The sequence below is a fragment of the Melospiza melodia genome, chromosome 1 (genome assembly GCF_035770615.1).
Source record: "Melospiza melodia melodia isolate bMelMel2 chromosome 1, bMelMel2.pri, whole genome shotgun sequence".
NCBI lineage: Eukaryota > Metazoa > Chordata > Aves > Passeriformes > Passerellidae > Melospiza > Melospiza melodia.
The window spans coordinates 164201205-164223790 of NC_086194.1; the positions used below are offsets into that span (position 1 = coordinate 164201205).

A 22586-nucleotide genomic window follows, 5' to 3' on the forward strand; every position below is an offset into this window, starting at 1 on the left:
AGTCTTCACTTGCCATAAGTTTCCATGTCAGACAGCTTTGCCATCAGTCCAGATAAATGCAGAAAATCGACATAAAACTTTAAAAGCAAAGTCTATTTATACTGAAATTTCAAGTCTATTGTCAGTCTGTTTTTTAGCACTGTAGACCAACTTGCCTATTTTTGAAAAGCTACCTTATTTGAACAGTATTTGAGCCAAAACCTTCATTTAGTTACTTGACATATATCTTACCACAAAACTAGAGCTGCCTTCTTCAAAAAAATTTACGAATATTCTCTATAGGCAGCCTGGAAATGATCAATACCTGAACTCCTTCCCAAATTATTATAGATTATAGAAATATTTAAATCAGTGAGAAATAATATTTGCTAAAATTCCTTAGGTGAAACATTTAACACTGACAAAAGTAACTTCAATGATTCTCTAAGCATGAATCTCTCAGATATTTTCAGCAGGTGATATCTCTCTTTCTTATAAACAGAAAAGAAAAATTTAATAGAATTACCCCTAACAAGTCAATAATTCAATCTATTCTCTTCCAGATTCAGTCCTGGAAGGTCTTCTGCTGTGCAGGAGAATCTCTCAACCACAAGCCCAGCAGAGATTTTGGGCCTTAATTAATTGGCTACTTTTGTAAATCAAATTATATATTTTGCAACCATTCCTCTGAATTTGCTTCCAAGTTCACAAAGCCATTAATTGACAACAAGTCAAATGCCACTGCATTTAATGATTGTTCCCCAGTTTGCATCCTCACCCTTTCTCAATTTAATTTCTCCTTTGAGCTTAAGTAAGCAAGACAACTTAAACTGTGCATTGAGATGCTTCTGAAAGAAAACCAACTTTTCTCATTCTAAATTTTGATTGATGATGCCTTAAACTCCTAATTCTTTATTTCAGAAATACGAATCAAATTTGATTCGTGATGTAATGGGAATGCATCTAGGAATGGCAAGGGGGCAGGAACAGTCAGTATCCGGTGCTAACAGTGAGGTAACTCTTGAAGCAGTGGCGGTCACAGCTGGGCTGTCCCTTGTCCCTGTCCCCCAAGCACCGTCTGCCACGGTCTGTCCCCTCTCTGTCCCTTGTCCCTGTCCCCCCAAGCACCGTCTGTCCCCTCTCTGTCCCTTGTCCCTGTCCCCCAAGCACCGTCTGTCCCCTGTCCCCTCTCTGTCCCTTGTCCCTGTACCCCAAGCACCGTCTGTCCCCTGTCCCCTCTCTGTCCCCTGTCCCCCCAAGCACCGTCTGTCCCCTGTCCACTCTCTATCCCCTGTCCCCCAAGCACCGTCTGCCCCCTGTCCCCTCTCTGTCCCCTGTCCCTGTCCCCCAAGCACCGTCTGTCCCCTGTCCCCTCTCTGTCCCCTGTCCCCCAAGCACCGTCTGTCCCCGTACCCTCTCTGTCCCCTGTCCCTGTCCCCCAAGCACCGTCTGTCCCCGTCCCCTCTCTGTCCCTTGTCCCTGTACCCCAAGCACTGTCTGTCCCCTGTCCCCTCTCTGTCCCCTGTCCCCCCAAGCACCGTCTGTCCCCTGTCCACTCTCTATCCCCTGTCCCTGTCCACTCTCTATCCCCTGTCCCCCAAGCACCGTCTGCCCCCTGTCCCCTCTCTGTCCCCTGTCCCCCAAGCACCGTCTGTCCCCTGTCCCCTCTCTGTCCCCGTCCCCTCTCTGTCCCCTGTCCCCTCTCTGTCCCCGTCCCCTCTCTGTCCCCTGTCCCCTCTCTGTCCCCTGTCCCTTCTCTGTCCCCTGTCCCTGTCCCCGTGCCCGCAGTGTCCCAGCGCGTGTCCCAGCGCCCCCTGGCGGCGGCGGCGCGCACTGCGCCGCTCACAAACCGCCCAAAACAGGCTCAGAGCGACAAAATGGGGGGGAAAGGCACTGAAATACTGTTGTGAACTTATTGCAAAAATTCAACTTCAGACATGAAGGGAAATTGGTGCTTTTAATTGCCAATAAGAGGGAGAAATCTTCTCTACAAAAATAAACTGTAGTAGAATTTTTAAAATCCCTTAGGTTAGGTTTTATGGCATGTTTTAGATTTCACATTAGTTATACATATCCAGACATTACTGAGGAGGTGCAAAAAATACCTTCACAGCTTTCAGAAGTTCCCATGGCATACAAAAGTGACAGGGAAAAGGTGTTTAAGGTATTATTACAAATCATACTTTCAGACTCCTAGCTTCTGTTTCTGTACTAAACTCACCGAAGAAATAATTACGAATACAAAGTGTCATACACTGATGATTACATGGCTGAAATACAAAAATTAATTATGGTCAAATAAAAACAAAATAAAGGAAAACTTCAAAATGTCATTTCAGAAAGAGGTGTAAAATGACATCATGCTTTGAATAATGAAAACATAGGGGAAGTGCTGGAATCAAAATCATTTTATGGAAACAACTGGTGAATTAATACAAGACCTGATGATGTATGAACTGTCTGTATAATTATTATAAAATACACTGTATCATGGAGTCACTTAGGTTGGGAAAGACCTTTGAGATCATTGAGTCGGACACTGCCAATCCTCCCCTAAACCACATCTCTGCTCCTGCACCTTTGGGATTCTCTTTTTGAGCAATGTTCTGGATTCCTTTTAGACTGTCTCCCAGGGGACTCTTGTCAGCCAGGCTCCTAAACAGGCCCAAGTCTGTCCCCTGGAGGTGCAAGGTGGCAGCTCTGCTGATCTCTCCCTCTTACTTGTCCAAGAATTTGTGATTCCCTGTGCCCCAGACAGCCTCCATCACACTCAAGTCCTTCTCTCTGCACGAGCAGCAGGTCCAGCAGGGGCCTTTCCTTGCTGGCTCCCTCACCAGCCGAGCAGGAAAGTTCTCTTCCACTCACTCCAGACACATCCTGGACATTCCTGCCCCATTAGAACAAGGGCCAGCAGTTGTGAGACTTCTCCCAGATACCCTACTCCCAGGGTATCTCATCTGCCTCTCCATCCTGGGTGGGTGCTCTCTAACAGATTCCAGCAGCACATCTGCCCAATGGCCTTTCTCTGGTTCCTATCACCACTCGACCCTACTGCCACCATCATCCAGCTCAGACACTCAAAACAGTCCCTGACCTACAGGGCTGCCCCACTGCCTCTCTCTCCTGAAGGGTTCACAGCCATCCATCACAGCACTCCAGTTGTGTGAGCCATCCCAGAATGATGGGAGCTGCAGTTTTCCTGCTGCACAATGGCTTCCAGCCCCTCCTGTTTGCTGCCTGTGCTGTGTGCAGGGGCATGGATGCTCTTCAGTTGGGATATTGATCCTAACACGTTTTTTGGGGGAGAAGCCCTGATTTCTACAAGAGTGTTTGGAGGCATTTCTATGCCTTATATCTCATGAGCCCAAAGGCCCTCACTGGCACACACACTCCCTCAAACACTGCTGTGCTGCCCTAGGGTTACCTTGAGCAAGCCCAGTTTTGTCCCTTTCCCCTTTCTAATCTAGTTTAAAGCTCTTTCAACGTGCACTGACAACCCAGTGGCAGATGCCACTGCTCCCTGCTCAGGCTGGCAGAGTCACCCCCTCCTGTATGCCATTTCATGCAAATTCCCATCCCAAGTGCCACACCATGCCCTTGCACTGTTTGTGGTGCTCTCCAGGAGTTCCTTCACGCATGTCTGGGCTGGGCCCTGTTGCCCCTGGCCCTGGCCATGTCCCCATTGTTGCTGTGCTGTCACAGCTGCTGTGGCTCCTGCAGCTTTCTCACTGCCCTAGCTGGGACCAGGGCTGCTCACCTCAGCAACTGCACACATATCCATACATATATACACATAAATGTGTGTGTAAAACCAGCAGCTCAAAACAATTCTTGTGTGATATTCTCAACTATACAAGGCTAGGCTAGGTATAGTTAAGCAATTATCAGAGCAGTTACTAGATCAAAGGTATTTTGTGATTTTAGCAAGGCAGCAATTGAGCCAGTCATTTCCTCTCCTCATCCAATAGATGTCTTGATCATGATTTATCACATAGTTCAGAAGTTCACATTTTGTAAAGGACATTTTCCTAACACAAGCAAAAAACCAAAAACCAAAAAGAAAATCCCAAAAAACCTGGCCCAGAAGTTTTTCCTTTTCCTTCTGTCAGTTTTCTTTTCCTCAGTTACTGGAAAGCAAATGCTTACAGAACTAACTGTTATCATGTTTTATCTCTTTTTCATATTACAAAGATCAGGCTTTCATGTGTAAATAGACCAAATAATCTCAACATTACTGTACTAAGGTAAATAACTGGATAAGATGTGCAATTAGTAGTACATTGCCCTTTCAGGTTTGTGCAGTTAGTATAGTAACAATTCATTTGTGTACTTGTGAAACCATGCAAAGCTGCTGCCACTCAATCCAGAAATGGTGGGTTTAGAGTGTAAAAACTTCATGTGTAATTTTTTTTTACCACTTAATGAGACATAGGGGGAAAACACAGAATTCCTGCTAATGGTAGAATGGACACTGCAAAGGAAAGTAACTTGAATTAAAAATAGCATTTTCATTAACAAGTGTTGCTATCCTTATTTTTAAATTTCTCACGAGTGACTTATTGCATAGATATTACTAAAAGCTTTTTCAGTTAGTCTTACCTAAAATAATACATTTTCAGCACTGAAAATAAGAGCATAATTAAAGACAAAATGATCATGATCACTCTGAATAAGAAAGCTAAGAATATACATTGATTCAACATTAGTATTTGAAGTACATTAGATAATTAATGCTTAAAAAATAGGTTCAGTTTGGAAAGAAAAGATAAAAGTTATACTAAAGAATTTTGTGTTTTGGGTTGATTCAGAAATAGAAGAGCCCATGAAACCAGCAGTCATCAGCTAGTCTACCCTTCCTATTATGGTATTAAAAAATAAAAAGTCTTAGTGGAATAAGTAGCATTATTTAATCACAATGTGCAACACATTTATAAGAATATTTTTTAAAAAGTCTCCAAGTATATGCAAGAAAAGTATAGAATTCTGCAAGCATGGATAACCTCAAAGGCTGAGGTAATGGAAATGAGAATAAATACATTTGTGCTATAAATTAAGAACTTCAGTTACAAATGAGTAGAGACTGTGTAATGCCTGCTATGCCACAGCATGATACAATCAAGAAAAAACCAAAACCTATGACCAAAGAATTCTTTGACGTGGCATTTCCAGTAGAAACAGCAAATTTTACTGCAGTCCTGACACTTCCAGCCAGTTGTATTTCAGAAATCTGATTTAAACAGCAAAGGTACACAGAAGAGTTAGTGTGATGAAAGGATAACTTGAACTCCAGGAGAATGAAAATATTCTTCAATCAGATAAGGTAAAATTGGTTTGTTTAGTGTAACACCCCACACATGGAGACCTGTAGGATTTCCATCCTTTTCAGGACCGTGACACAGCCACCAGCCACAGAAACACCTCCAAAGCCAAAGGGCAATGCTGGTACATGCACAACTTAGTGAGCCCAAGAAGATTCCTCATCCTGTGTGCAAGGCAGTCAGACAACTTCTAGAAGTTACTAGCAAATTCAAATAAACTGATCTGGTTAGAAATTGAGTGTGATGTAGTGAAGGAGCAGATGATGGGACTCTGTCTGCAGTGCACTGGAACCACAAGGGAAGTGCCTTTGGGTTTAGGTACCCATGTCAGAGCTGAGACACTGTAAACTGTGCAACCTTGTAAGTGTTGAAGATCCAAATTAACTTCATGATACAGAATTTATCCCTGACATCCATGCTCATCTGGGATAAACAGGCAGAATCACTAAAATCAATTAGCTTTCAGCTAAAGTGAAGGAAACCTGGATTAGACTGCCTAACATTCCTCCAAAGCTAGTTAGCAACATTACCCCCACACTGGATTGGCAATGAAGGTTGTGCAAAATTTTATTTAGCTACTGAGGCAAGTCATGGAATCACTTAAATATTGATTTTTTTAAAAAGCTTTTTGTAAAACAATAGGCAGAAGACCTGCTAGATGTCTGGAGCCATAATGCAGGTATAAGTTGAAAAGAGTAATAAAAAAGATGATTTTGAGAATAATACAGGCTAAAGATTTGACTGAGAAGAGAAGTAAGCTGACCCTAAATAAGCTTAGATAAACTATTGGAAAAGGCAGAGATCTGTTGGCTCAGTGGCTCAGGCAGCCATTGCACTCCTTTTGTACTTTTCATTCTGTTAGGATTACTAAATCTATAGCAGAGATAACAGCAAGTAAGATGTATCCACAAATGAGACATGTGGAGACAAATAATGAAGGTTCCAGCATTTTTAGGAATATTTTGAAAAGTTATCAAATGAAAAATCGGGATATGAATTATAATGATGTGTGGAGAAATTTAAAACCTCCCCATAGCCCTTCCTCCAACTATTGTACCTATAAAAATATTTTTTAGCCAGCATGTCCACTGAAAACCATGAGCAAGAGCGATGTGCCTGATGTAAATCACTTTAAACTCCCCTCCTCTCCCCAACACAACTTCAGTGGATGGTTTCCTGATCACTCAGGAACTCCACAGAGCTTTGCTACCCACAACTTCACTGGGCAATGAAACAGAGGGCTACAGGGAATGGGTTTTCTTAAAAATACAACAAGTTTTGGAAAGACAGTTTCATCTGCATGTCCCAAAGGATGAAAAACTTAGGAAACTTCAAAATTGTCTGCCTGCTTCTAAAATGCAGATGCACCTGCTATCCCTTCCCTGAAGGCTCCATGTCCTAGCAGGGGCCCATGCTATCTGCCAGGGCCTCACAGCAGCACAGGGACAAAGATCAGATTGTTTTCTGACAGAAAGTGAGCTTAAATTTAAATTCACATTCAGTGCTTTTGTTACTCTTGCTGTTTAGGGAGCTTAGTGAAAAAAGTAACACTGTGTTTTCATATAATCTTAAACAAAAGATATTCAAATGAACTTCCTAAACAAAAACACACATCTGACAAGTAAGGTTGTGTAAACTTCAATGAAGGGATATATACTCTATTACTACTCATCCAAAATAGGAGAATAATGTACAGGTTTATGTTTTCCTATTGAAAGAAAATTGACTGTCTCAAAATTCAGATGCGTCAACATCTGAAGTGTCAACATTTTTATATGTAAGTGAAGAGTCTCTGCTTCATTTTCTTTTAAATAATCTGAGAGCTGGAAGAGGGGAGATAACAAGGAGCAGCACAGTTTAAATGAACCATAAGTGAATCTGAAAATGATGCAACTACAGCAACTTTTCCACACTGATGAATTGTCCTATGCATTTGTTACTTTTTTTCCCAACTTTTAACACAGGCATGTATGCAACAGAAGTTTCTAATTTCATAGTATTGTTGAGTGGATATCAGCCTAAACTCCACTCCAGGATCAGAGACTGTAGAATTTCAGCATGTTTGAAGCAGAGAAGCACAGTGACTTTAATGTAACAGCAGTTCAATACAACCTCTCTGACTTACCCTGTGAATCTGACATTTTCCACTCTGATGAAGCAGTTAATGCTACATTAGAAGGCATTTTTGTGATATTATAATATTATTTCATTGTGATATAAATAAGGATTTCTTTGCATAACCTCTGACATGAAAACACATGAAAACTCAATGCCTCAATTCTTTCTGAGTAGCTTTGGTGTTGTGTTGATTCCTTGTTTAGGAACAACTGGGAAAATGCCTAACATTTCAGAAACCAAAATACATACTTAGAATGAAATATAAACATAAATATTCCCCTTCCTGGAGAAAAAGACAATTTTCTAGGTAAGTCTGTATGAGAGCTCCACTATACACTGACAAATAAATAAAGTTCATTAAAATGTGTTGAAAGCTGACAACATACTAAGCAGGGTGTACAGATACCAGACACAACCTCATTAACCTTCTTCAGGAAATGGGATGCATGATTAATTTCCAAGTCTTGCAAGTTTATGACCAAAAAAAAAGTTATCCTAGGTCATGAAGGAACATCTAAGCCAGTACACATTGTGTCTGCAGTGAAAAATCCATACTAGACTGTGAGCATGTAAAAGGGATGGGAGACTGGAAGGAAAAAGTAGAATCTTGTAGTGCCAACAATCAGGTCAACACAGTAAAGTTACAAAGAATACAACTGAGTCCCCAGGGAAACATGGATTACAAAATCTCATGTGAAAAATGCAAATCCTGGCAAAATCATTTTGCCTCATAATGGGAAACAAACCTGTTTAAAAGAGAGCCAAGGGATTCATTTGAAAGTTGCCAGTACATGACAAAGACTGATGGAACAGTAGTGCTTAAGCACAGCATCTGAACCATGATGCCAACTCTATCCTGACCCTTTTACTCTTTCACATATTGGTGAGAGCATCTCTGCACTTTTCCTAAACAAAGTCAATTACCAGGTGAGAAATGAAGCAGTGCTAATAAAAGGGAGCAGCAGCATAACTGCTGAAGTGCTAAACTTTACTGTAACCCTCATCACAACTAAAGATTTCTCTAACAAGTCTACTGTAAAAACACAACTTATCAATTTCTAAATTAAACATATAAAAAGGAATTAAAGGTTTCCTTGTCCTAAAAAGTAGATCTACACAAATTATAATACAGCAAAAAGTTTTGTTCCATAAAAATATCCCCCAGACTTGAAGATTAGAGATATCTAGGTCAAACCACCACAATCCACTGCAGCTGCAAGTCTCATAAAATTAAGTGACTTTAATTTAGCAGAGTATTAGTTTATTCCTCACCCATTCATGTTCAGTGTTATGAATGAGTCTATTACAAAGTGTCCCCCAGGTCTTTTAAGTTTAGAACACGCATTGTACCACACTACTGCATCAATAAGAAGAACATGCTGTATCTTGAACATTGCAATGTCCTTGGTTAAAGGAAGGGCAACAGTGTTAAAATCACTGCTTGCAAGTGTGGTTTGGAGAGAGACTTACCTTTGCCAGCATTTCTGGGAGGAAGAGGAGGAGCATCAGACGTTGGAGAGGTGGGTGAGTCTGTGCTTGCAGAAGCAAAGATCTGGTTGGTAAAGGCTCCATAGGAGAGTCTTTGCTTGTCTCTGGGAGTGCTAAATGAAGGGTGAGTCAGTTTGTCTTGGGGAGAAATGCTTGAAGAGTGACAAAAGCTTTGGGGTCTTGGAGATCTTTCCTTTTTTATAGGACTAGGCTGTGAATAGAAAAACAAAGATGATACAGCTGTCTAAACATTAATTATAGTTAGTATGTTTGGAAAATAGCATACCACAACATAATTTAGTGAACATGAGCTTTTTCTTTGTTGGACAAATAAACCCCCACTCCTCCCTTTTTCAGCAATTCAACCTGAAGGGTCCTCTCTTCTAAATGAAAATTATGATTGTACCATCATCAACAAATCATCATGAACACAAAATTAGAATTAATGTTAAAGCAGGAAATACACACTAATAATATACTAAATAAAATGCCAATAAAAGCCTGGGAAGTTTTAGAATTTAAGAATAATTTTCAGGGAATACAGCACATTACTCAGACTAGACAATTATCCTCAAGTATCAAGTATAGTACCCCACTGATGCCTAGTAAAGATGAGCAAACACTTTTGACAGATCAGATTTATTTGATCCCTGAACTAGTAATATAATCCGTGATACAGCTCTTTTTAAACACATCTAATTGCTCTTTGAAGAAATTTTACACATTAGTTTTTGCCTGCTGTACATTAATGGGTGCATATGGAGCACGATCTGTTTCCCTGCAGCTCTGGTTCAGGTTATTATCTCCAGCACAGCATCTCTCATCCTCCAGAGGCTCCTCATACAGATGATTATTTTGTTCTCTGCTGTCCTTGAGGACATGCAAATTACTTTGGTTTCTGAATTTTTCAGTCCCAAGTGTCACAGAAAATGAGAAGTTGTCCACACTTCTTTCTGCGGCACTCATATAAAATAGGAGAGGTGTATTCGCATTTATTGCAGAAATAGAGCACACAGTAATTAACTGACTTGCTAAAGTAGGACACTGAGGCTAATTTTTCACATGCTGTAGGATGGTAATTATTCTATGCCCTCAAGTTTTGCCTTTCCATTACTTCTTTTAAAAAAAAAACCCAGGAATAAATAGCACAGCATGGTTTGTGAAAAATACAGTTATTTATTCAATAACTAGGTTTTTAATTAATTTATGGAAAAAAAAAATAAGTATGTAAGCTTTGGATTTCCTGCAGCTAAAATTTAACAGCTTAGAATTCGGAAGAGGATAAAGCAACAAAGTAGTCCAGATTTGCTGATTTATATTATACTGTATGTCTTGTCAAAGTCAAACTTCTGAAGCAGCCCATAATAACTAGGTTGACAAAGTATATTCAAAAAGCACTTAGGCAGTCTTTAACACAGGCCTCAGAATTAGGGGGTTTTTCCCCCCCAAAATATCTGTAAGAAAAGAAAGGCTGAAGTGGGTCTCTAATTACCACTTATTTCCAGGGAGCAGAGCTGTTCAGTTTTTGTGCAAGGCTGTATTGGAAATTCCCACTCACCTTATCATCCAAGTCATCGTCACTCTCATCGATCTCTTCCTGCCGAAGATTCCATTCGTACTCCACGTGCACATGTGGGTTCAGCTTTCCTGCCTTGGCTTGAGAAAGCTAAAAGAAATAAAAAGTCTTGTTAAAGTACTTGCTGTTCTTTTGGTGTTACCTAAGTTAGTTTTGTAATGGCAAGAAATAAACTGGAGTATTTAGAAGTTTAAAATTATTCCAGGATGATCACACAAACATCCTTCATTTGTTTGAGGTATAGAAAAAGAGCTAAAAGGCAAAAAGGAAAGATTTTCTCAAAATGGAAAGAAGTCGCCATGTTTGACAAGCATTTGAAAAGATGACATGAAGAGAAGGTATATGCACAGAAGCAGAATTTATCTGGAGCCCTCCTTTCCAAAAAGGAAAGGCAAAACCTATTTATAAATTTTGATACATACATCTGCTGCCCCATCAAAATCACAATCTTTGTACTCAAATCAAATGAAAAGATATTTACTCTTCATTTAGATATTTTACCTCTCTCTCTTCCTGGATGAGGCCAATATGTCTTAAGCACAAATTCCTTGACTTTGCCAGCCCAAATAATGTATTTCGCATTCTTTAAAAAAAACTACCTCAATGATCAGCAAAAAAAAACCTAATAGAGCAGTTCATGGTTATTCTGAGGAGATAAATTCTCCTTTTCAATGCCTAGATCTTCCATCATTATTTAGTCCTTCACATCCTTTAAAATGTAGTCTACTTGATAGTAGTTGATTCAGGAGCGCCTTTAACCATGTTCCTGAAATAAAACTTGGAATAAAGACAGTATTTCCAATCTGTTATGTAAGTATTCATGAACCCACTTGAGCTGAAATTGAATTTAATTACACAGTTAAGACTCCAGTTATGCAACAGAAATTAGTTTAGTACAGCTATCTTAATGCAAACACCTAGTTATTTATCTTGTACTTTTTTACTGCCCACAGCAAACAGTGTGCTCATTCATGTTTCTTTTTCACTCTTAACTCATTACTGCTTTTGGAAAAAAATGCAGAAATAGTTTCATCTTCAAAAATTAGGAAAAAAAAAAAGAAAAAAGGCATACATGCTCTATGAGAGTTAAGTGAAATAATCAGTGAGGTATTCATGGAATTTGGATCACTATAACTAAATGATTAACTGCTAGATAAGCTCACTGATAACATCCACTTGACTGTTTGTTCTGTAGCACAGCCAGCTGGTCCACATTAATGGCAGATGTAACTTTTGAAAAGGGATACTATAGAGAAAAAAGCAATCCATCCCCACTGTGTGCTGCACAGGTGATCTGCTTGATCCAGCTGACAGAATACTCAAACCACTGGAAACAGCACCTACTTACACAGCAGACATGGCATTAACTGAGAAGTCAGTCCCACCTCATCAACCACAGCAAAATGCTGACTTGCATCCCCAGAAACATGGAAAATTTCTTTGATTTGTGAAGGACAAGGTCTTTTGATTATTCAATAATTAATTCATGACAAGAACTTTCAGTTGTCACAGGGATGGTATTAAAATTACCAGCTGCAGAGCAAAAGTAGATATCCTCAGATCATCAAAGTTAGAAAAAAGAAGAAATAGAAATAAGCGGCAAGTGTTTTGTAAATCCTCCTGGTTTTGTCTTAACTGCCACACTACTTAGACTTTTTAATGCCTTGATAGTAATTAAATTCACTACTAAATGCATGCTGATGGCACCCTAGAGGGGCAAGAACGAACAATCTTGTTGGTCTGATGTAAAATCCTTACTCCTGGCTAAATGCTTCAGAGAAGTACCTGGGAAATTCCTTAACACCTTTATTTCTTGAACACCAATAATCTTTTTGGTGTCTGTTAACATCCCTCACACATTCTCAGAATTCCAGGAGGTTTTTGCTTTGATCATTCTCAGCAGAGGGACAAAGTCCCACAGAAGCTGGTGTTCTACATCTTTTTTATACTTCAGCTTCCAGATATTACACTTATACTTCTTCCTCCTTTCAGGAGCATAATTTTAAGTTGTTTCAATTCTCCTTATAAAGAGACTTTCACCATCTCTGAACTACCTGTTCTGTTAAATAATCTGAAAAAAGCAACAGCAAGAAAAGACAAAAGGTCCGAACCTAACAGGTCTTGACAGTGTTAATGCGGGGTTGTTTAGTACTCCTGATATAAAAGCCTTTAAGAAGAACTTTTGAGGTGATGAAGCCCAAATCTCCTTAAATGGTGTATTTATTGACACATCTGACCCTCCACTACTTAAGTCTTCAAAACCACTGGTTAAAATAACTAATACTGCCACTAGCAGAAAGATCATTTTCTTAAACTGTTACAAAGAAAATTACTGCTGTGTTTTAGCTAAGAAAACAGTCAACACGCAGCCAGCTGGCAGCAATACCATGTGTGAGATGCAATGGTAATGATATATGAAGTAAATCAGATTTTCAAAGAAGCAAACATTCCCCTTTGCCCCCAGGCTTGGTTCTTACCAGTTCCTCACACTGGACAGCTTTCAGTCTCTTTGCTGTGTCCAGAGCAGTCTCTCCAGCTTGGTTTACTGCAAAATTAACAAAATACAAAAAAGAGCAATTCTTTGAGATGTGTTAAGAAATAATTTATTGAATTTTACTGCTGGTAGCACAGTAACTCCTAAAAGTGATCAAAAATGTCTGTTTACTCTATAGCAGCTGCAGCTCTTTAAGATTCCACTCCAAGTGCTCATGCATTTCATGTATCATCAGGTTCTTCCTGAACAGCAGCATCTGCTGCAACAGTTCCCAAATCCCTCCTAACCACCCCAGCAAAGAATACAAAGAAATTTCATCACCTCAATCTCCACTCAATGCCTTTGCCAATAAAACTCTTAACTCAATAAGCAAGAGAAGCAAGCAGGCAGGGTAAAATAGCTCAAAGAAGAAAACTAATTCTAAGATTTATAAAAAGGAAAAAAAAAAGGCTAAATGTTGATCCAAGCAGATTTTACTTTGATTAATATGTAGATTCAATCTACGCCTTAATTTGAAGATATTTGAAGAAGAATAAATTTAAAACTTTCTAGCTTTGTCTTTATCAAAGCTATAAAATGGTTTACAATTTAAAATAACACCTGGTAAGAAAGAAGGTGATATCTGAGGCTGCTGGGAGGTCCTCAGGCACAGCATCTAATGGAATCCTTCCCAGATGCTCAGTAGCAAGTCTCAGTAAACAAAAACAACTCCCAAATCTGCTGTTGATAAACCCTAGGTAAAATGTACTCTCACAGTACATCAGTAAATGCCATGGAGCTGGAACAGAGAATGCTGCACAGCACATCCAGATTGTAAAACATTTCTGTGATCAGGAACTGAAAATTACCAAACTGAGATGTAAAATGTCAGTGTGAAATGTTACACAGACAATGCCAGGTAGGAATCCTAGAATTTACAAAGCAGTCCTCCAGAAAGGCCTGTGACTTTGAAAGAATTCAGATCCCTAAATGAAGGATTTACTTGTAGAAAGATCTACCAGAGGTGGTTTAATACGAAAAGGAATGAAAACATAGTATTTATGTGAAGTTAATACCTAGATAGCTTTTGAGTATATACCTCTTACTTCAGGGTCTGTGCGAGATCACTCAAGTTCCTACGTGAGATCACACCAAAAAATCAACAAAAAGAGCACAACACCCTCTTTCCCACAAAAAAAAAACCTTCAAAAAACAAGGGACCAAAAAGGTGTGAACACTCCTCTGGCATCTACCTAGGAGAAAGTTCAATGGAAGGACCAATAAAGGACTTAAACTTGTTCAGATAGTTTTCCCATTGTAACTACCAAAAATGGTCACATTAAATTCTCTGATTTGTGATAATATTGGAATATATTCTAAAAGCCTATAAAAAGGCAAAGGAAAGCAGTCACTTCTGCCACTAAACTATGAACTTCAATTTATACAGTAATACAGTATTTCTTTACCAGGCAGTGGAGGAAAGTAATGGCGATAAATAAAAAGGGAGAAATAAAATCCAGTTTGCATCAGCTGTTTAAAAAACTTCTCTGATATACCACTAACTCACTGAATGTAAATGTTTTACAGACATGCTGATCACATTTAACTCCTGGGCCTAACTAGCTGGATTCATGGGATGCCTTCCTAACTCAGGAAAAATGGGATCAGCTCTCTCAGCTGCCTTTCAGCTTCTCTTTGCACCTACCTCTGAGACAGGAGTAACACCTGCTGTACCTGTATCAGTTCATTTGCCATAATGGCATACCAAAAGTTCAATTGAAAATGGAATCTCTGTTTGCTCAGTTAGGATAATCTCTTGATCTCTGGATGGTCTCCCCTCCCTACTCAGTGGCAGTGTTGGCTGGGATGAAACCACAGCACCAGCTGCCATTGATATCAACAGAAGAATGAAGTGCTGTGCACATAAAGCCCACGTACCTAAGAGTGGAATTAGATATTTAAGTTCTAGCATAAAAAATGAACCTAAATTCCAGGCAGTTTAAAATGGGTCAGAAACAGAACTCTGAACTCTGCTTAGGGTTTGCCAATAGTATTTCATATTAGAAATTTTTGTCATTATTATCTTCTAAGAATTCAATTTCTTAATTGAATGTTTCCTTTATGCTTGCTGTTGACAAGGTCTTTCTACCACAGTTTTATTTTAGAAGTTTGCTTACCACAGAGAAATAAACAAAAGTGGCTAAAACAATGGGAAGAAATTTTAAGAAATCTGTATTTTCTGGTTTTAAATAATGAACTTACCTAAATCAATAGTTGGCTTCCCCCTCAAAAGCAATTTCAAACACTCAGGCTTATTATATATACTGCAGTAGTGTAGAACTGTATTACCCAATGCTGTTTGTTTGTCCAGGTTTCCACTGAAAAAAAAAAGAACATGCAATCAAGAAGAGTATAGTAGATGTGGTATTCATTTCAGATCTAGCATCCATATAAATAAAAACTTTACTGGACAAATATGAAGTAGGACAAAAAAAGAAATTAAATCAAACATTACTTACAAAGACTATTAAGAATTTTTCCAAGGACACTGGAAATACCTGAGTTGTGATTGACAAGGACTGAAAATCTACAGATGTTCATTCAAAAAACTAAAGATGTGAAACTCAGAGACTCAGGCCTCTCTAAGGTCATGCCAGTTGCCACTTCACCATAATTCTTTTTTCAAATATGCTAAATTAGCCCAATAGAAATATCTGAATAATTCTGATACAGTTAAAATAGGTTAATAAATCCCATGCAGTCAAGGAACTATCAAGAGGGCAGCTGTGAGAATGAACAAAAGAGTTGTAAGAAGGAATATAAGGACAACACATTGACTTAGGGGAAAACACAGATGTGCAAAAGGGCTCACAGGGTTTTTAAAAACTGTATTTCCTTCAGTTTTCAACTTCTAAACCCAGGTTTTTCAAAAACTGTTACTGACATTTTCATAAACCAGAAAAGCAAAGCTCAGGAGATGACAGCTTTCCCCAGTGTTACCCATATTGGACAGTAAGAGCCCACAGGGTTGTAAAGATGCTCCTGAATTTGAGACTTCCACAAAAAAAAACACAGCAGACAGAAACACACACAAGGTTATAGTTGTCTGAAGAAACTATGAAGCTTCATAACAAAATCCAGAAAAAATTTAAATAATCATACAAAATAAAAATATTTTAATAAAGGTGAAAATAGCAATTTGGGTTCCTAAAACATTTTTCAAATTATGATCTTAAACAGCTTGAAAATATTGGAATGTTATTTTTCATCTGTTACTTTAATAATACTCCTGTAAAAAGCACTCACACTTTTCATTAAGGTTTTTTACTTCTATGAACACATTCCTTGACAACAAAGAGCAACTCAGCCAATAAACTAGATACTGAAAATTACTCATCAATTTTATGCTCTCAGTAGCTTTAATACAGCTTATTAACTATTGGAACATCTTTTTCAAAGTCAATCTATCATCTGTTCATAATTTTCTGACGAAGATCCTTGTTTTCTACTCTTACAGTTCCTTTGCATGTGTCCTGTTTTTGGAACATTTAGGAACCTGCCATCCCTCCTGTACCTGAACTGTTTGTTTGCATGGCTTCATGTTGTCATGTGCTCTAAATCAATGTTCTCTCATGCACTACAGACTTTTTTCTTTCCTCCTATTTTTATGCAACTCCTTTCAATGCTTTTAATCTACACATCTTTCCCCCTCCCTACCGATCAGGAACACAAAGGTTAACTCAAAGGTACTAAACTATTCTCCTTTGAAACATATCTAAGGAGAAAGATTGTAAGTGATGATCAAACACCATCCAAGGCACTGCCAGGATGACTCTGAACATGCAAAACTGTCATGTACAATTGAATGAAAAGTCAGCAATCCATACCAGTTTTGTACAAGGAAGTCAACCAGATGGAGAGAGGTTTGGTCAGCAGTCCGGACTGCTAAATGAAGTGCTGTTTCACCTGGCTCCTAAACACATGCAAAGAGAAGTTAGATTTCTATCTTATTTCTGCAGAGCTTGTATATCAGACCTATGAGATACATCTCATTCACTCTTTACAGTCTTTCAAAGAAAAATATTAGGAAATGATGATGAAAACGATTATTGTCTTTATCTCTAAAAGACACCATGTACTTCAAAGGAAAATGGCATTACACTTCTGAGATCTCAGCTTTCCTAAACCAAATTTTCACTTTTCCCAGCTGGATGGAACAACCCTGAGGAGCCTTTAACCATTTTAGCTATCAGAAACTGAAAGGGATCTTGCCAAGGAAAACTGAGTAAATTTGCAGTACTTGTTGCTTTACAACAGCCTGGTGAGCGCCAAGCGAAGTCACAACGTTATTTCCTACAAAAACAGCATCACAAAAATCACAGTCCCACATACATTAAAACTCCTACAGATTGGCAGGACAGTTGAAGTTGGAAAGGACCTGTGAAGGTCACGTAAAACAATCTCTCTGCCCAAGCAGGGCCACTGAGGACCAGCTGCCCAGGACCACGTCCAGATGGCTCTGGAATATCTCCAAGGACAGAGACTCCACATCCCTGGGCAGCCTGTGCCAGTGTTTGGTCATTCTCACAATACAAAAAGGTTTCCTGATGTTCAGAGGGCAGCTCCTGTGCTCCAGTCTGTGCCAGTGCCTCTGGTCCCATCACTGGGCACCACTGGGTTCCATCTTCTTCCCACCCTCCCTGCAGGTGTTTCCATACAATGATGGGATGTCCCTGAGCCCCTCACAGCTGAACAGCCCCAGATATCTGAGCCCTTCCAGGTGCTCCAGGACACATTTGTGGTCCTTCCCTGCATTCTCTCCAGCGTGTCCAAGTCACTCTTGCTGTGGGGAGCCCTGATGTGGGCACAGCACTGCAGCTGTGGCCTCACCCGGGCTGAGTGGAGGGAAGGATCACTGCCCTTCACATGATGGCAATGTGTCCCCACTGTCACCTCTGCCACAAGGGCACCCTGCAGGCCCAGGTTCACCTTGGTGTCCATCAGGACCCCCAGGTCTCTTTAGGCAGAGCTGTGTGGTTCCCAGCACAAAGTTGGTGCATGGGGCATTTCCGCCATAATAAAGGGTTTCTCCTTGTCTAACTTGAATTGAATCATACTTTATTTTCTATACATTTCATATGCATTAATGCATTGAAATAGAAACAGAAATGTTGTTTATTTCCATTTAAAAGTTGCATGAGAAGTTAATGAAATCTAAAGTTGGATTAACTCCTATTGATCATAAAGGACAATTAAAAAAGCACATTACTGTATATATACTTAGAATGAAAGTCATAATTAAAAAAATATTATTTTATTAAACCTCAGAGAATTTACAGAGGAGAATGCTGCTATAAATGTCCTAACTGCAAACCACATTTCAATTGGTGGTCATACCTTTCTAGATACCACTGCCTGTAATAGCTGCAAAGTCTGAGGAGCTAATTCTGTGGAAACTGCTGTGGATGACAAATACAGAAAGCTGACCTTGCAGTCAGAGAATTTGAAATGTGTTTGCATGATAAGCACTCTGTGATAGCTCAGGTGCTGAGACTATACTGAACTTATCCCTTTCACTGAACACAGACAGGCACTGTGTCCTTTGTCAATTTAGCTATTTTAACACAACTTCTTGAAAACAATCTCTAACATGTCTCCAGGTTGGGAGAAAACATTGCTGACCAAGTGGTTACATGGCATCAATTATCTATTATCAATAAAAACAGGCTACTTTGCTCATGATTAACATTTGTCCATTACTTATTAAGGTCAACCTGGACTGATTTTTCCAAAAACTGTTACTGATTTCAGAAGGAAGATCAAGTACTCATAACTTGATACACATACACACACAAAAGAATCTTACAGGTTGAAAGAAATTGTACTTCTGTAAATGTCTCATCAGAAGCTGTGAAGTCATTAGATTTATTCTTTCCTTGTCCACAGTAAACAGAGACTTGCAGACACTCAGTAATGTGTTCCTCCAGCCACTATTTTAAAAGCAGGCATGATACTGTATGTGGAACCAGGTGACCCTGGGCAATCAACTCTATTCTTTGGGACTTTTCTAAAAGAGACACACTGCAGAACAGGTGCTTTTCAACACACTACAGAGGCACCAAAACAGTGTATGATATCACTATTGCATTTCCCACTCCCTGAGACCAATTGATGATGAAAAATAAAGTGCTCTTTTCCCTCCCCACAAGGATGCAACATTAGAGAAAGAAAGAAAAACCCTATAATTCTCATCTGTCATTTCTTTTGTTTTATCATCTAAAGCGGCAGTCCCAGATCTTGGGCATTTTACAAATACACATGATTTAAAACAGTAATTGTTTACCTGATAAGCTTACCTGTCCAGGCTCCAGCAGTGGCTCCATTAGCTCTACCCCCTCTGCATAGACTTGAATTAGTGCAAGTAAATCCCTGGATTTGACAGCCTCAAGTAATTCACTCAGTTTAGCTGCTGCAGATGCACAAGTCTTCCTAGAGAACTTATGATCTACATATTTAGCAGTGATAAATTCTTTACGTGCAGTCCTGTGGGGTGTGAAAATAGAGCTTGCTTTAGAAATTTTTAGAAAAATGGGTCAATGATTATAATTTAAAATCACCTTGTCTAACTTGGAAGCTGAGAAGGGAAGAAGAAAACTACCTGATAAAAAGTGTGTTATTTATTGTTACACTGCATGTCTTGCTTGCAAACAAGCCCCAAATATGGAACATTGTCAATTTTATCCTGTCTTCTTGTTATATACAAAAACTACGCTGACTGTGGAGACTAAGACCAGAGAAAAAGCAGAGCTAGCGCCACTTAGTTTATTATCTGAGGGTTTACTACAAAACTCAAAACCATTCAAGAATCAAATAATGCTCCTTGAAACCCAAACAAAGTGTTTTCTACACAGGGAAGCTGAGGAAGTAAAATGTGACTCTATGACTGGAGACTGAACTTCTAAGAAGCTCCATAGTGGGAATAAAAACCTCCAGTTCAGCCATCCATGCCTTCCCCTGGCTTGGTTACTGTTAAAGACACTTTACACCACAGATAAATTCCACAGAAAATTTAAAGTTTAAAGACTCAGTACTTACATATCACTTGATGGACTGGGTTTAGGTGAAGGACTAGGTAAGTTCCCTTCCATAATATCATTAAAACTAGTATTTCCTACATTCTTGGCCAGCTGAGATAAGAAAAAGAATAAAAAAAGTGAGGACTTTTGGGGTCTAACAGCAACCTAACAACAGAACCATTAATGTGCATTTTCCACACTATTTATAAAAGATGGAAAACACAGAACTGAAAAATTAAAACTCAATGATTACATGCAGATACAGAGCAATTAAAAAGAAAAAAAAATGCTTCTGTTATTCTGTTATACCAGAACTTGTACAATATACTTCACAGTCACAAAATTATTTGCATTTCCAGACAATTTGCCTCCAACATGAAACCAGAAAGAGGAACCAGCAGCATGAACAGTGAAATGGTGCTGGTCAGGAAGCTGCTTTGGGAAAGAAGATCAGTCCTACTAAAGATGATTCTTAGTAACACTTGATTTAGATTACTAGTAACTTTGCAAAAAAACCTCAATATTTTATGAAGACAGAAAGTGATAAAGTTGAATCTGTATCCAAATCCAGATCTGCCTTACAACTTCTATCAATTTTCCTTTAAAAAATTTCTGTAACAAGTGCCTTCTTTCAGGCCAAACACAGCTACTGCAACTATTTCTTTTTTGACTTGTTTATATTTTTCCTTTAGGTTTTTTTTTTTTTTTGGTACTCTCACATCATATTTCTTTCATAACTTCAGTACTACATAATTTCATCCATCAAATTAAGATTCCTACAATATTTTTCTTTCAGAATTAGCAACAGTCATTCTCCCTTGCCAAGTCAAATTAGCTTAATGTGTTAAATCACATCAGCTTTTAGACTGCTGTGATTTTGGGTCAAGATCAGCTATTGAGAGCAAAATTCTGATACCTCTAAATACAATGGGTGCCAATATTCATTCTGCAACACCTCAGGACATGAAATGAGAAGTGACAACAGCACCAATAATATATAGTAATATATAACCATGCACCTGTAAAATATCTACAGAAATATGAGGAAAAAATTCTGCAAAAACACATTCCTTGAAAAAGATTAACAGTAACTTGTACATTTTGGTGCTTCCTCCATATATGTCAACATTTGACTAAAAAATCCCAATATAAATTAAAGAGACTTACCAAGAGTTCAGACGTTCCTAATTTGTCTAATTCCAAAGACTGGATTCGAGAAATATGGACACCCATTTCTCTGTGTATCCCAGAACACTCAATGCAGGTTAAAATGCCCAAATTGGTCGAAAGCCATGTTGGATCTGCACAATTGGAACACAAAGTATTTAATCAAAGTCCAAGAAAAGGTTTGCAATGGTGGCAAGAGATGTGTTCTGAAATTATTCCTTATTTAATGTTTCAAAAAATGAAAATAAACTAAGAACATTCCATACTTTTCTCTGAACTCTAATTTAACCAGAAATTGCTACCAATGGAATGCAGTATTTCAGATTTAGGAACAGACCCAAAGGCATTGAATTTAGACTTACTCATTCATACTGCATGAATGTATTTCAATACATTTTGTATTTGTTTCCTGTACAAATTAATTCCTGTTTTTAAAAGTAACAGATCTCCTAAATTTGACAACCTCTGAAGTGTTAAAATTTACTTCTTAAACTTTAAATAGTCTTTCATAAAAGATTAATCATAGTGCTTTCCAATATGTAAAACAGCAGCATGTTGTAGAAAATTTGAGGAATGCTGGCTAGTCCAGGAAAAAAACCCCAATCTTTTAAAATGGTGTCATGGAGGAGATCTGCATGTAATATTAGAATAGATTTGATACTACAAATGCTACATAGGAAGCATGACCAGTTTTTAAGGAAAAGAATAAGCTTCAGACATACTTTGTGCACAAATTAATCACTTCCTTGACTTTAAATAGTAACTGCTGAAGCATTAAGCCAAGAGTTTTAAAGCAGCAAGCTGGAGTACAGAAGCTTAAAACTTTACTACAAATTAAAAGATGAATGAGAACTGTAATCTGAAGTTTCTATAGCTTTACATAATGAAATAATTGAATGAACTGATTCCAGGATTTGACATAATTATATCCCAGTTTGTAATTTTATCTAGCTATTTCAAATTTGGATCAGTTCTGCATTAGTAAGCATCTGCAAGATACACACAATCTACTTAGTTCAAAATGAGCATCACCTTCTTGAAGTGTCCCTTTGATGAGAGAGCTGCAGTAGCTGCCAGCTCCCACAGCTCCCACACCAGCTCAATCCTGCTTGACCAGCTGCCCCTTCTCAAGCTCTGAGTGCCACACAACTGACCTGTAACTCTGTACTTCTGAAGATATTATCTGATAGGATTTCAACTCTGGCTCTCATTCTTTGCACAAGACTACTTATTCCACCTCTGAAAACGATGCTGCAACTCCAGTAGTCTCATGCCAAGACAAAGCCTCAGAGCAAGATCCTGGCCAGGTCAATTTTTCCACAAGCATTGTCTAAATATTACTCACTTCTACTTAGTAGCATGCACAGGATCAGTGATGCCAAGCAACTTCC

General features: G+C 38.7%; 1 protein-coding gene across 3 annotated transcripts in view; it reads right to left on the reverse strand.

The window, feature by feature from the left end:
* ASAP1 (ArfGAP with SH3 domain, ankyrin repeat and PH domain 1) overlaps window positions 1–22586 on the reverse strand; it is a 143901-nt gene that overhangs the window by 18013 nt on the left and 103302 nt on the right. For all 3 annotated transcript variants that reach the window (XM_063174241.1, XM_063174226.1, XM_063174232.1), the window contains 8 exons: window positions 21196–21329; window positions 20048–20139; window positions 19309–19495; window positions 16840–16925; window positions 15215–15330; window positions 12957–13024; window positions 10462–10569; window positions 8886–9114 (listed from right to left, as the gene is read on the reverse strand). In XM_063174241.1, coding sequence (XP_063030311.1) covers window positions 8886–9114; window positions 10462–10569; window positions 12957–13024; window positions 15215–15330; window positions 16840–16925; window positions 19309–19495; window positions 20048–20139; window positions 21196–21329 — 1020 coding nt within the window. The remainder of the gene's footprint in view (window positions 1–8885; window positions 9115–10461; window positions 10570–12956; window positions 13025–15214; window positions 15331–16839; window positions 16926–19308; window positions 19496–20047; window positions 20140–21195; window positions 21330–22586) is intronic.